Source organism: Haematobia irritans, chromosome 1, assembly GCF_050003625.1.
Source record: "Haematobia irritans isolate KBUSLIRL chromosome 1, ASM5000362v1, whole genome shotgun sequence".
Lineage (NCBI taxonomy): Eukaryota > Metazoa > Arthropoda > Insecta > Diptera > Muscidae > Haematobia > Haematobia irritans.
In genome coordinates, this window is record NC_134397.1 from 107,682,452 (window position 1) to 107,697,836 (window position 15,385).

At 34.3% G+C, this 15,385-nt stretch overlaps 1 protein-coding gene and 1 long non-coding RNA gene across 5 annotated transcripts in view; one reads left to right on the forward strand and one right to left on the reverse strand.

Annotated features, from left to right (window-relative positions):
• Positions 1 to 4,766: 4,766 nt before the first annotated feature.
• Positions 4,767 to 7,754, reverse strand: LOC142221621 (uncharacterized). The gene is made up of 4 exons (XR_012718153.1): positions 6,899 to 7,754; positions 5,700 to 6,841; positions 5,308 to 5,634; positions 4,767 to 5,243 (listed from the first exon to the last, which is right to left on the reverse strand). It is a non-coding gene; the product is annotated as an uncharacterized LOC142221621 (long non-coding RNA).
• tex (THO complex 3 homolog tex) overlaps positions 7,638 to 15,385 on the forward strand; it is a 28,993-nt gene continuing 21,245 nt past the window's right edge. The window contains exons 1-4 of one of the 4 annotated variants that reach the window (XM_075291372.1): positions 7,673 to 7,737; positions 7,813 to 7,862; positions 8,332 to 8,444; positions 8,495 to 8,590. In XM_075291372.1, the coding sequence (XP_075147487.1) occupies positions 8,352 to 8,444; positions 8,495 to 8,590 (189 nt within the window). In that variant the 5' untranslated portion in view covers positions 7,673 to 7,737; positions 7,813 to 7,862; positions 8,332 to 8,351. Of the gene's footprint in view, positions 7,863 to 8,045; positions 8,071 to 8,331; positions 8,445 to 8,494; positions 8,591 to 15,385 lie in introns of those variants that run through there. The other 3 variants (XM_075291373.1, XM_075291371.1, XM_075291374.1) reach the window with 3 other exon arrangements.

Sequence of the window (15,385 nt, forward strand, 5' to 3'; positions counted from 1 at the left end):
CAACAAAACGGTTTGGTATCATTTAAAGTTAACTTGATGTCTCCATACGTCTTTGGTTCTGATGGGTGTTCTGGGCGCAAGTAGACTTTATCATACAAATTCACTAGTTTTTGCCTGTTCTCAAAGCTTGTTGACTTACATATTTTGAGTTCGGACATATCACTTTCATCCAAATCTATTGACATAATTGCTTGCTCAAACTGATCCTCACGATCCTGCAATTTCTCTACATGAGCAAGCCGCAAATTACACTTCCCTAAAAAATCCCTTCCCAATACACACTACTAACAATTCTACAGAAACACATTTTTTATCAAATTTCATAAAACAATTGAATTTTCCGAAAACTCTCAATTGAGATCTATTTATTCCATAAAATTCAAATTCAGAATGCGAAAGAACATCAAAATCGATCCTGCCTACCATGCATGACTTCCTTACAAAGCTGACCGGACTCCCAGAATCAATTAGACACTCTAACGAAAATTTTGAAGTAAAATTAGAATTTAAAGATAAATCTATATACTTAACATACTCATTGTCTTCCATCTGCTTCTGCACATCTGACTGGGATTTCGGGCAAGTTGCTATTCTGTGTTCAAAGCTTCCACAAGCGTAACATGCACCAAAAGTTTTTTTAGGTTTCTTGCATTCCACCGCCATGTGACCAAATGAGCGACAATTGAAACACTGAAAATTGTTCACATTTTGCTTTTCAAAGGACCCATTGTCACTGAAAGATTTCATTCGTGATTGTTCAACTTTCGAAAGGGCTTGCAAAAGTTGTGATCTGTTTTTAAAGCTCTGCAGACTAGCTTGCATCTTAAGTTGTTTATCAGTAATGCCATATTATGTTATCTATGAGCTCATCTTCGGCAATGTCTAAATGAGAAGCCAGCTCAATTTTGTCATTATAATAATCTACGAAAGATTCATTATATTTCCACATACGTGCCTCAAACTTTCGTCTCATTACGAGTTTTGACTCCTTCATAGAAAAAACTGCTTCCATTTCTTCTAACAATTCACTTACATTTTGGGCAGCGAAATTGGGTTTGGAGTGCAACCAAGCCTGCACTTTTCCTTTAAGTTTACTTAATAAAAGCGCTTTAGCAGTGACATCATTCACATCGTAAACTTTGACTATGCTAAGGAATTGATTTATCCATATTTCTGGGTACACTTTTCCATTATAATCAGGAACAATATCCTTAATAACGACAAAAGACGAATCTATTTTGCCACGGTTGCTGTCATCCATTTTTTGATCTAAACAATATTTTGTTTTCGGCATACTTTCAAAGCCATGACAGACATTTTTTCCCACCACTGCACTCTTCAGGAGCTCGTTCTCTCGGCGAAGCAATTCTTTTTCACGTTTTACAATATCCAGCTCCTTTTTTATCAAATTGTACTGCACCAATTTGTTTTTCTCATACAAAGCTTCGAAATTTTGAGTTATATTATTTTCTGGCATACCTTTTTCTTCTGATGCAACTATTTCATCATCGCTTTTTCTTGGAAAGTTAGATGTTGCTCCGATTTCAGCATTCTCACAATTTTCCACAATTTTGCCGCTTGCCTTCTTATCATCGTGAGCATCATCAATGTCATCTTCCACATTAACCAACATTTCAGGACATTCTCCTCGTTCTAGGGGATCAATCTCATTGAGTCTTATTACCAACGTATTTTTTGTACCCGATGATGATTTTCCAAGTCGTTGCAACCAAAACCGCAATTGAGGCACGGTATAATCTTTAGCACAAATATTCTCCATTATTGCAAAAACACAAAAAGCACTGGGAAAAAAAATTTGTGTCCCACTTCTGAAAATTGTAGTATGGCCGTTGTCCGAATAAAACACAATACGCCTGCTTCGTTCTTCAAATATTTTCAAACTAAACTCATTTTTATTCATATGACAATTAAAGTTGATCCAAAGTCTAATCGAAAATAACTTAGCATGCTATGACAAATAAAAACTCAACGACTACTTGAACAAATGTAACATTCCATGTTGTTAACACATAAATACATAAATACAGAAAGTACAATATTGAAACTACTTAAACTAAAATAAATTAATATAATAACAAGTATATATAGCATGGGTAACTGCTTGGGTATTAAAAGTATTATACATATATCTTCTTAATCCAAAGGATACCTTATTGCTACAAATCATCTTCATAAATGTATTTGTACTTTTAATTTAGTGTTTTGGTGAAAAACCCGAACATAGTACTCAAGTTTAAGGTGAGTACTAAGTTCTTATTTTTCACCAAAACACTAACTTAAAAGTACAAAAATATATATGAAGACGATTATTTTTTTATAAAGTCTTGTGAAATAATGAATTGAAAATATCTAAGGAATTGATTGTGAACCATTTTATATTTATAATTTCATTAATTTAAAAAAGTAACAGTGAAAACAAGCTGATTTTCAGCTTGAAAACTGAACATAGTACCCAGCTTTAAGGTGGGTATTAAGTTCGAATTTAGCCGCTAATTTTCACTAAAGTGAAAACTAGATCAGTAAAAAAAGTCATAAAATTATACATTTTTGTTGCAGATTTCATTATAACTTGATGGGGAATATCCCAAAGCACATTTTCACAAAGTTTGTATTCATTAAAATGGATTATTAAAGAAAAGTAATCGTGAAAAAATTACGATTTTAGCGGCTAAACTCGAACTTAATACCCACCTTTATTTGTAAAATAACTTCTGCTTCTTCTTTTTCAATTTAATTGTTATGTATTCGTGTGTGTGCCTATGTATATGTAGTCATTTCGTGACATTTTGCGATGTTGTCAATACATTTCGATGAAATAAACGCGAAAAAGTTCCAAAAGTTTTTTTTCCTTCAAAATATATTGTCAACACTATCATTTTTCAACGTGAAACATTGAGGGGAACTTTTTTCGCACCAATAAACAGAGTACCGGCCTTTATCCAAGACATCTCCAAAAATATGCAACACTGTCATCAGCTATTTAAAAACAATCACAGAAAGGAAGTGAAATTTTGCATTTTTAAAGTATGAAATGCTGTATCACTTTGAATTTCGTGTTTTTCGAAAAAAAAAAATAGTCACAATAAATTACTATTGTGAATCGAAGAAGCGTCATTTTATCAAAATACCATCTGGCAACATCGGGGCGACTTGCACTGATGAGATGTTCTTGATAGAACACCAGTGCAACGATGTTCTGGATAGCCCATACAAATGTTGCATCCACTGCTAAAAGAAAACAGCACTATTGTTGCAAATATTTTTCAACCAAAATTTGTTTAAATATATAAATTCTATGAATTTTATATAATTTATTAATTTTCGTCAAAATAAAATATATAATGACACACTACACTACATCCCTGGCAAAATTTTTGAATTTCACGGCACTACTGAGAATCCCCACCACGTCGAAAACAATCATATACGACATCCAAAACTCGTCGGAAAAGCGCCGTCACTATTGAGAAGTTGTACCACGCCAACTTACTACAAAAAGTTTCTCATCAGTGCAATTATTAGGTGCCTTTTTAGATTAATTTTAAAATAATAGCCCCTTCAAACTATCAGAAAAAGTGCACTTTAAGGTAGTTGTATTAAAACAGTTCAATAGGAAGCAGATAGATTAATTCAATTGATGTACAGTTTCTTGTTCATCTAGATTTCGGCAAGACTCTACAGGAATATGTCTGTTTTAATTTATAATTTCGATTATTTCAGGAAAAGTAATCGCGAAAATAAAGTGATTTTCAACTCGAAAACCGAAGATAGTACCCACCTTAAACATGAACTTAATGCCCACCTTTAAGGCCGGTATGCACCTCTAGCGAAATTTTCGGTAGCAAAAATTTATTTAAGTCTACAACAAAACAGGGCTGTGTACACAAATTGTAAACCAGCTAATCGCTTTTAAAAATTGTTAATATATGTTCCAAATATTCCTCAAATAAATTATTTATTATTTACAGACCTTTTAAAACTTTTACGCACACAATGATTGTAATAAATTAAATGTTTGCTGCCAAAATATGCTTTTGACAACCCTGTTATTTTCATTAGAGGTGCCTACCAGCTTACGAAATTGAAGGCTACCGAAAATTTTGTTAGCATAAATAGCAATGCATTTCTTATGGGAATGAAATTTTTCGCTAGAGGTGCATACCGGCCTTAAGGCCTTACAATCATTGGATGCGTAAAAATTTTAAAAGGTCTGTAAATAATAAACAATTTATTTGAGGACTATTTGGAACATATATTAACAATTTTTAAAAGCTATTAGCTGGTTTAAAATTTATGTACACAGCCCTGTTTTTTGTTGTAGACTTAAATAAATTTTTGCTACTGAAAATTTCGCTAGAGGTGCATACCGGCCTTTAACAGAAAAGCTGTTGCATTTGACGCTCATCCTGTGTTTATTCCCAATAAACACAAACGTTTGAAAAATACTAAAATTCAATAATTTTTCAAACATTTTTTCAAAGGATTAGGGTAATGTTCAAGTTGAGAAATTGTTGAGAAAATCGCGTTCTCAACAAAAAACAGACATTACCCTCAACAGTAAAATTCAACACAATAGCAATAATTTCTCAATTGTAATCCTCAAATTGAAATGTATCGCTACTCAATAATTTCTCAAACAGTTTTCAATGTGAGAAAAATAAAAAATTAGCATTGTTGCGAATACTTTCAAACCACAATTTGTATGAAAGTCAATCCTAGTTCTAACTGAAAGTCAATACTAAATATCTAGGGATTTTGTAAATTTTATTATTTTTTTTCGTTAACAAATATAATAATCTTAAAAATAACATTAATAATATATAAAAATAATAATATAATACCAATCAAAATGTAATTATCTTATTAAACGTATTAATGAATAAAACTATGAATATTATACAATACAATACAATGTTGGTGTCAAATAACTATTTTTTAATATGCTGGCAATTTGAAATAATTACTATCGGGGAACTTGCTGGCTTGTGTGTTAGAATAGATTCCAGCAAGAGGAAATCACAAAATATCAAACTGATGACGGGATGTAAATTGATGTAAAATGCATATTTTCATCCAGAAGTTCTTGATATAGGAATTGTTGCACTTTGTTTTAATTGGTTGCACTTTGTAAGTTTTCTGAAAACTTTTCTTTGTTGTTTCCTTCATCGGTTTTTCATCGGCCAACATCTTCCAAGAATATACCATCCAATGATTTTAGTTTTCTGCAAAACAATCGAGTTTTGTGATTTCCATTATGTTTTCATTTCACTTTTTATTTTGACTTACCAATTTGTATTTCTTCCAACTGACCACGTACTTCGTGATTTCCTCAAGAACGTTGGTGTTACAAAATTGTTGTTATTAAAATACTGGCAATTTTCAGGAACTTGATGACCAGATAATTGGAATAAATTTCCAGCAATTTCAATTCACAAAATAACAAATTAAACCGATGTTGCGATGTAAATTAAACTGTCGATGTGATGCGAATTATCATCCAGTAGTTGTTGATATGGAAAAGCATAAATACCAAGTTTTTTTGGTTGTACTTTGATTTTTGGAAACTTTCTCTCGATAAGTGTCCAAGAATCAGCATCCAAATATTTTAGTTGTCTGCAAAGAGATTTGAGTTTAGTGACTTCCTTAAAGTTTTCATTTCGTGTTTTAGTTTTACTTACCAATTATTACCCTGCCAGCATTTCAAAGTTCCATTTCAACCTCATCGTTACCACAGACTCGTAAATGTCACTTCAACCATCATGAAAAGGTACATCAAAAAGTACATGCAAGTAATTTGCCATCCCTACTGTTAAAAAAACCATTTTTTTTGTGAAACGCCAAGCGCAACCAGCTTGTTATATTTTAATTAAATAAAAACGAAAATAAAGTTCTGAAAACATAGATTATACGCTTAAAATCGTGAAAGGTATATTGGTGAACAATTTGGTGATTTTCCAAATGGAATAAAGTGATTGTTTTTCAGATATTTTACAGACACGCTGCCTCCATGGAATAAAAACACTGGTTGATAGACGCAGCAACATGTAACTCGCTACTTGTAACTCAACATCATCATTAATGCCAAAAATTATGTTAAATGTAATGTGATAGTGGTATAAATGTTATATTTTTAAGAATTTGTAAATGTTTAATCAAATTAATAAATATCTAAACAAACGTGTTTTACTCGACCACAATGATTCTTTTACAACTATCTTAAAATGCACTTTTTCTGATTGTTTGGAGGGTCCCTTATTGGCGTCGTTCTAAATTGATCTATAAAGGCACCTAATAATTGCACTCATGCGAAACATTTTTGTAGTAACTTGGCGTGGTACAACTTCTCAATAGCCCTGCCAACATTTTTTCAATTTGGGGACTCTTTTGAGAATCCCCACTACGTCGAAAACAATCATATACGACATCAAAAACTCGTCGGAAAAGCGCCGTCACTATTGAGAAGTTGTACCACGCCAAGTTACTACAAAAATGTTTCCCATGAGTGCAATTATTAGGTGCCTTTATAGATCAATTTAGAACGACGCCAATAAGGGACCCTCCAAACAATCAGAAAAAGTGCATTTTAAGATAGTTGTAAAAGAATCATTGTGGTCGAGTAAAACACGTTTGTTTAGATATTTATTAATTTGATTAAACATTTACAAATTCTTAAAAATATAACATTTATACCACTATCACATTACATTTAACATAATTTTTGGCATAAATGATGATGTTGAGTTACAAGTAGCGAGTTACATGTTGCTGCGTCTATCAACCAGTGTTTTTATTCCATGGAGGCGGCGTGTCTGTAAAATATCTGAAAAACAATCACTTTATTCCATTTGGAAAATCACCAAATTGTTCACCAATATACCTTTCACAATTTTAAGCGTATAATCTATGTTTTCAGAACTTTATTTTCGTTTTTATTTAATTAAAATATAACAAGCTGGTTGCGCTTGGCGTTTCACAAAAAAAAATTGGCTTTTTTAACAGTAGGGATGGCAAATTACTTGCATGTACTTTTTGATGTACCTTTTCATGATGGTTGAAGTGACATTTACGAGTCTGTGGTAACGATGAGGTTGAAATGGAACTTTGAAATGCTGGCAGGGTAGTGACGGCGCTTTTCCGACGAGTTTTTGATGTCGTATATGATTGTTTTCGACGTAGTGGGGATTCTCAAAAGAGTCCCCAAATTCAAAAAATGTTGGCAGGGTATAAGCAATTTCAATTGATTATTAAAAAATTTCCACATTTTTGTATTTCTTCCACGAACTTTGTTGTCCAAAGTAGTATTGAAAACCATGTGGTTTTTTCGTTGTATTTCAGGGTAGTATTTTGTAAAAGTTTTCTCCAATTATCTTCAACACATTTTCAAAGCTTTCGTCAACATTTTGCCAAATTGGTTGTAATTCGCAAACAATTTGAAGATGTATTGAAGATGAGCTGTTTCAAGTCAAGTTGAATTTATGTTGAAAATGAAATTTACCCTCAAACTGAAAAGGTGTTGCATTTGAAAAACGCTCATCCTGTGTTTATTGGGAATTTGGACATAGCTCTTAATGATAAAAATTGGCATCCCTGGTCCACCTATTTTTTTTTAAGGCGTTAATTTTTCTTGGCCGGCTTTAGTGGCATCTATTTTTTGTGTGAAGCGTTCATTTTTTTTGTCCGGCTTGGTGTTTTTGTGTAAACCATTAATAAAACTTGGTAAAGTAATATATACTGTATATAAACATAATAATATATATTAGAATGATATAGTATATAAACTTGATTTCATAGAATTCGGCCAAGTTTAAGATACAGTGCGCATTTAATTGTATACATTAAAGGTAAATAAAAGTATTTTATTATAAAAATTTAAAAAAAATTAAATGGTTTACAATTAACACCATGTAATAAAAAATAATTTGTAATACATCATATTATCTTGTAACATTTTATAAAGTGATAAAAGGAATACAACTTTTCTTAATTGTTTGATATTGCTATGTTGATAACTAACATAGTCCATTATTAAAAAAGAGGAAATCGCTAAAAGTTGGGTATAAATCCAAATTTGTAAAAATAAGGTTATAAGCACATATTTTTCAGACTGTACCCTATTTGCATCGATATATTTTGAACCACTTATTACAAATCCTATTGTACATTGTTTGTCTCCTGAATACCTTGTGTTGAATTACCAATAACGATATAATCGAACATTTCTAACTCGAGATAGTGAAAAAGGATGAATTTAGGAGATGAAAATACATACAAATGTACAATTTTAGTGTAATTACTAATTATTTTTTTTAGTTATTGTTTATGGTATAGCAATGGGTCGAACAAATACTGTGGTGGAAGAAGAAATGAGGAACTACTTCAAGACACATAGCAAAATAAGGGAACAGAAGGCGCACACATCCAAGGTATAAATTGAATCGGAAGACCAATATAATACAATACATTTTTTTAATAGGTTCACTCTGTTGGTTGGAGCTGTGATGGGAGAAGATTGGCATCAGGTTCCTTTGATAAAACAGTAGCAGTATATACTTTGGAAAGAGAAAGGGTGGTAAGTATTCATAAATAATTTTAACCTAAAATTTCCATTGTTTTTGTAAAATCGAGTCCCTACTTGGATTGCATTCGGAATTTGGTCGAATTTGAACAATAGTTCTGTCACATGAAATAAGATGACGAAGAATGGTAGACAGGAATAAAAAGTTGGTTAATCTCAACATCTATCTACCATAAATTTCAATTCGAACGGACGGTATCGGAATTGTATAGGAGTTCAAAAAAAGAGAAAAAAAATGTGAGATGGGTATACGGCATTTTATTCAAAGTACATTTTGTAACAAGAATGAATGCGAGTTTCATAAATTTGCTTTTGACAAATTGTGAGAGAATCGTTCCTAAAACTTTAGTCATTAAAAAGAACACCCCAAATAAAAATATATAGACGCCTGACTATACATGTTTGCGATCGGACGAATAAACTTTTTCTATATATCTCTGTCAGCTATGCATCATCTCTTCATATAACTACAAATCTCTTTATATTATATATCATTTTTGTTACTGCAGTAAAGTAATGCAGCAACACGAATTTTATTTATTTATTTCTTTTTATTTGAGCAATGAGCAATTCAAAGCCTTTAAAAAGCCAATTTAGCGAATTACAATGTACTACTCTAACGAATATTACAATCCTAACTGAATATCAGTGTCAAATAATCTTAAATAATTGTAAGCGAACAAGTTGACTAGAAAAAGTAGAGTTTGTGTTTTATCTTGTAAAATAACAACAACGATCTGAAATCAACAAATCCTGAAAAGGAACATCATATGAAGCGTACCCTATTGTATTTTTTCAAATCCGGTTCTAATAGTCACTATGTGGGAGTCCGTGTAATTGTGTGTGTGAGTTTTTTTAATTCAAACGAAATAAGATTCAACAAAAATTAATTCAGCCCCGCGAAGTCTAAAAACTTGTATGCAGGGATTATTGAATAAATTATTGTATACCACTATTAGATAAATTATTTAACAAATATGATATTTAGATATACTAGTTTTTTCTTGTATTTTTTATATAAATTAAAATAAAAAAAGTATATGAATTCGGAATTATATTCCTTCATTGCATTGATATTAGGTACTCTTTTATTTTCTTCTTTCTTCTGAAAACGTTCCGTATCTCGACAATCTCTAATGGCATTCCATTCTTTCTAAATCCTGGTACATGAAATTTTCCCGCTTCTCTTCTTCTGGTATTATATGCATGTTGTATCGGAATCAGTAATTTATCTTTACAAAATTCGTTCAAAATTGTCGCCTTGTATAGGTTTTTCAAATTCATAAAGTTGGTTTGTTTGGCAAAGCTCTGAATATTGATTCCTTGTTGTCTGTTTTCACCTTAGTTGTGTTTGTTCTTCATTAAAATCCTTATAATTCTATTCTGCGTTTGTTGTAAGATTTTGCCATATTGTACTGCTCCGAATGCTGTTATACCATGACGTAATTGGGATTCAACAAGCGCAAAGTACGCCTGCTTAGCAACATTTGCAGACAGTTGTTGAGATGAAAGAAAACGTATGCCGCCTTCCGAAGTTTACTATTTAAAGTTAGAATTTGAGTCTTCCACGTCATATGCTGGTCCACTATAACGCCTAGATATTTAATTGTGTCCACTACTTCGACAGTCTCTTTACAATCATTATTATTATTTGAGGTTATGTTATTATGAAGGCATTCAGTGTTGTGGAATTTAACCGTAATGTTCGATTGTGGTATGCTGGGAAGTCTGATATGAAGCATTTTAGTCTTCTCAGTGTTGATTATTAGATCATTGTCGTGACACCATCTAGCTAATATGTTGAGCTCTGATTGCATTATTAATTGTGCTTGTTCAAGATTTGTGTGCACAACTAAAATAGCCGTATCATCAGCATACGCAAATTTACTTTTTTTTAAATTAATGTCATCTTCTTTGCGTATATAAGGTATAATAAGGGACCGAGTTTTGACCCTTGTGGTACACCACTCGTTACAGGCATTTCTATACTGGTAATGATGTAAATCGAGCCTGTATAATTGCTAAAACGAGCTCAACTTGTTTCTGCTTCCTTCAATGTGCAATACAGACACTGTCGTTGCCAGTTTAGAAATAGCCAAATGCAAATATTGGGTATCTTCGGTCTACATGGGACATGACAGGGAGATGCCTCCATATGCCGTTAAGACCTTAGTGGAGGAGTCACTGAAAACAAAGACGAAACTCATTATGGGATGCGATGCGAATGCACATCATAGTATATGGGGAAGTAGTGATACTAATGCAAGGGGAGAGTCGCTAATAGAGTTTATTTTGCGTACTAATCTGGTAGTTTGCAACAAGGGAGATGCCCCAACCTTTGTCACTAAAAACAGGCAAGAGGTTTTGGACATCACCTTGGCCTCGCAAGAACTGAATGAAATGACATCTGAGTGGCAGGTTTTAAGTGAACACAGCTTCTCAGATCATCGCTACATCAGTTTCAAATTTGATGTTCATATCACCAAGACCATATTTCCGCCAAATGTTAGGAAAGCTGACTGGAATAGGTATAGGGAATCGTTCAATATGATGATACCGGAAATAACAGACAAATATGAGAAATGTGCAAGATATCGAACACGCAGTGGAGCAAATTACTAAGGCCTTCAACATCTCACTGAAAGCTGCATGCCTTAGAGGAAAGCCAAGGGGGAAACATCGTCCACCATGGTGGTCTACGGAATTAAGTAATATGAGGAAATCCTGCAGCAAGCTCTTTAACAAGGCAAAGTCCACCAGAGCCCCTGAGGGCTGGGACGCTTACAAGAAGAATCTGAGAGGATACAAGCGAGAACTGAGAAAGACTCAGCATAACTCTTGGAATGATTACTGCAGCAGTATTGAGAATACGTCCGAGGCTTCCAGACTACGGGAGGTTCTAGCATCCACCAACTCCGCTCCAGGTTTCATTAAAACATCGGAGGGCAATTGGACAACGTCCAGTGAGGAGACGCTGGAGGTACTATTGGACACACATTTTCCTGGAAATCAGACGGTTCAACAATGCACTGGCGGTGCCACAGTTGCTCAGCGGTCGTTACCTGTCGAGGAAATTGTATCGGAAACTAGAATAAGATGGGCGCTAAATAGCTTTGGACCATTCAAATCCCCCGGACCTGGTGGAATTACTCCGGCGAAGTTACAAGCTGTAACTGACAAAATTATCCCCTGGTTGTCGGTGATATATAAAGGATGTATCAACTTATCATATATCCCAGGAAAGTGGAGGGAAACAAAAGTCGTTTTCATACCTAAAGCGGGAAAAGCCTCTCACTCGAGGGCGAAGGATTTCCGACCAATCAGCTTATCCTCATTCCTACTTAAGACTCTGGAGAGGATGATAGATATTTATCTTAGAACTAGCATCGATTCAAGTTTATTCTCGAAACGACAGCATGCATACCCGAAGGGCAGGTCTACTGAGACCGCACTACATGAACTAGTCAGCTTTATTGAAAGCTCACTATTTGTCAAAGAATACACAATCGTGGCGTTTCTAGACATCGAAGGGGCGTTCAATAATGTCCATCCGAGCTCGATATTAAATGGACTGACAACTCTGAATGTTGATCCATGTATACTCAGGCTGTTAGACGAACTGCTAATGAAGATACGTACTTCAGCCACACTAGGACAAGCAAACATACAAAGGTATGTGAACAGAGGCACTCCCCAAGGAGGAGTTCTATCACCTCTTCTTTGGAATGTTGCTATAAATGGCCTTCTGGTTGCTCTAGAAAAAGAAAGGATAAAAGTGGTGGCATACGCAGATGATGTGGCTCTGGCAGTCAGGGGAAAATTCCCATCCACAATCGGAGATATTATTCAGAGGGCCATCCGGATGACTGAGAAATGGGCGAAAGACAATGGTCTTGGGGTAAATTCTGCAAAGACAGAATTAGTCATGTACTGCAAAGATCGCAAAACTCCCACGGTTAGGCCTATTTCCTTAGGGGGTATTGAAATTCCCTTTGGTGATTGTGCAAAATACCTTGGCGTTATTTTGGACAGGAAGATGAACTTTAAGCTTAATATTGAAGAAAGGGCGAGAAAGGCAACTGTAGCTTTGTACTCGTGCAAAAAGGCAATAGGAAAAAAGTAGGGACTAAAACCAAAAATTGTGCATTGGCTATACACGGCAGTGGTTAGACCTATAATGCTATATGGTGTTGTAGTCTGGTGGCCGGCACTTCAGAAACCGACTTGTTTAGATAAAGTTCAGCGTATGGCGTGTTTGTGTATTCCAGGCGCATTCAGCAAGACAGGAACAAATTCCCTTAATGTCATGCTGCATCTATTGCCTTTAGACATTTTGGCCAAACAGTCAGCTGCAACAACGGCTGTGCGGTTGCGCGAACTATCGCTGTGGTCGGAAAAAGGTTACGGTCACAGTTCTGTCCTCAAAATAATGCCAGATGTGCCTAACGTAGTGGATTGCACTTTGGCGAGTCCACTTTTCGTTTGATATTCTAATCCCCAACAGTGAGGCGTGGTGCACACAGACCCCGGGGAATAAAGAATATATAGATTTCTACACTGATGGCTCCAAATTGAATGGACAAGTGGGGTTCGGAGTATATTCTAATGATCTGGAACTTCGAATAGCGAAAAGATTACCTAATCACTGTAGTGTTTTTCAGGCTGAAATATTAGCAATAAGAGGTGGCGAATTGGCTGAGAAGTAATGTTCCAAAATATGTGGGCATTAATATATACTCAGACAGTCAACCTGCAATAAAATCCTTGGACTCTGTGTTCCTCAACTCGAAAACGGCCATCGACTGCCGTAAATCTCTCAATGAGATGGCTGAGCAGTACAATATTCACCTAATATGGGTGCCTGGCCATAGGAACATACCGGGGAACTGCGAAGCGGATGAGTTGGCAAGGCTAGGGACTACCTTACATATTCCAGGGGAACTAGAATTTGTTGGTATGCCCCTAGCTACCTGCAAGCTCATGCTGCGTGAGAAGGCTGTTATGATGGCAAATGTTCGATGGGAGAATTGCAAGGGTTGTAACGACACCAAGCAAATATGGCCCCATTTCAACTTAAACCGCACAGTAGATATGCTAATGTTCTCGAGACGTCAGATATCACTCCTGATATCTGCTATAACGAGTCGCTGCCTGATAGGCGATTTTGCAAAACTATTGGCGCGAAGTATAATGACTATTGTATGAGCTGTCATGATGCGAAGGAAAAAGAATCAATTAAACACCTCTTGTGTGAGTGTCCTGCATTTTGTGTAAAGCGCAAGCAACTTTTAGGAGCATATAGCTTCAGATTACTGGCGGATCTGGAAAACGTTAACTTAAGCAGTCTGCTAATGTTTTTGGAACAATCTGGTTGGTTCAACAAAGAAAAATAATCAAGAAGGTTCAGCGGTAAAACTAGAAGTGCCCATATGTAATAGGTACTTTTACTTAATGTGGTATCACAATGGACTGAATAGTCTAAGTGAGCCTGAATCTTAATCGGACTGCCACTTTAACCTAACCTAACCTACAGGCATTTCTTGGCTAACATTTCCATCGATTTTAACTTTGAAAGTTCTAAATTGTAGGTAGTTTTTGAACCATAGCAAACACACCTCGAATTCCATATCTCTCAAGAGTACATATGAGTTTTGCATGAGAAAGGGTATCAAATGCTTTACTAAAGTCAATGAACAAAGACAAACAGTGATTGCGTTGCTCCAGGTTTTGATTTAAATGGTTGGTGCAATGTCCCAATAGCTTGTTAATGTTCTTTCCTTTTTGGAAGCCATTTTGATTTTCACTTATGATGTATTTTTTAAGAAAATTGTTCAACCTCCTCGCCACAATTTCCTCCAGAACTTTCTCTATCACCGGTGGTATCGAGATTGGTCGATAGTTATTATAATCTGTTTTTGTTCCTTTCTTGAATATTGGTTGTAACATACTAATGTTTCTTTTTCAGTAATTCGGGTATTTTACATTCCTGCATGCTTGCATTTATGAACGATGAGATTATTGGTGTTAACTGCTCCGCATTATTTTTTAAATCTTTTGGCCTTATACCTTCAACTCCAGCTCCTTTATTAATATTCAATTATTTTAATATATTCAGGATTTCCATATCATCCGCTTTTTCGAAACATTGAATTTGTTGTTCGAACTTTTCTATGGAGAAATGTTTTTATGTTACAATCGTGCAAGATATTGTCAACATTTTCCTTGAATTTGCAAGCAAATTTTTCAGTTACGGTTTTGATGTTTTCATTTTTAAAATTGTTCTTAATTTCAAGATCGAGGTTATTATTTTTTTACCAATGATACCCTTATATTCGCACGATTATTTATAAATACATTTTTCAAGTATTCATTTTTCGCTTGGTTTATTATTTTATTCAGTTTGTTGTTAAATAGTTTATATTCATTTTCTTTCGTTTTATTATTTTTTACTTTTTCTGTATTTTTGATATAATTTGTCTCTGATTTTACCATAATTCAATATTCAATTCCATAATTAAAACTAGAAGTGCCCATATGTAATAGGTACTTTTAGTTAATGTGGTATCACAATGCCACTTTAACCTAACCTTAACCTAACCTACCATAATTCAAAATAGTTTTGTTAAGCCATGGAAGATCATTTCTCTTTCTTGGCATGCATTTTTCTTGTTCTGATTTTTTATAAATTTCATTAAATTTGTTCACTAATTTTATAAATCTTGTAGTTGTTGTCATGTTGTAATAAAACAAAATAAAATCGTAGTTTTTTATAGTGTTATTTCCAAAAAG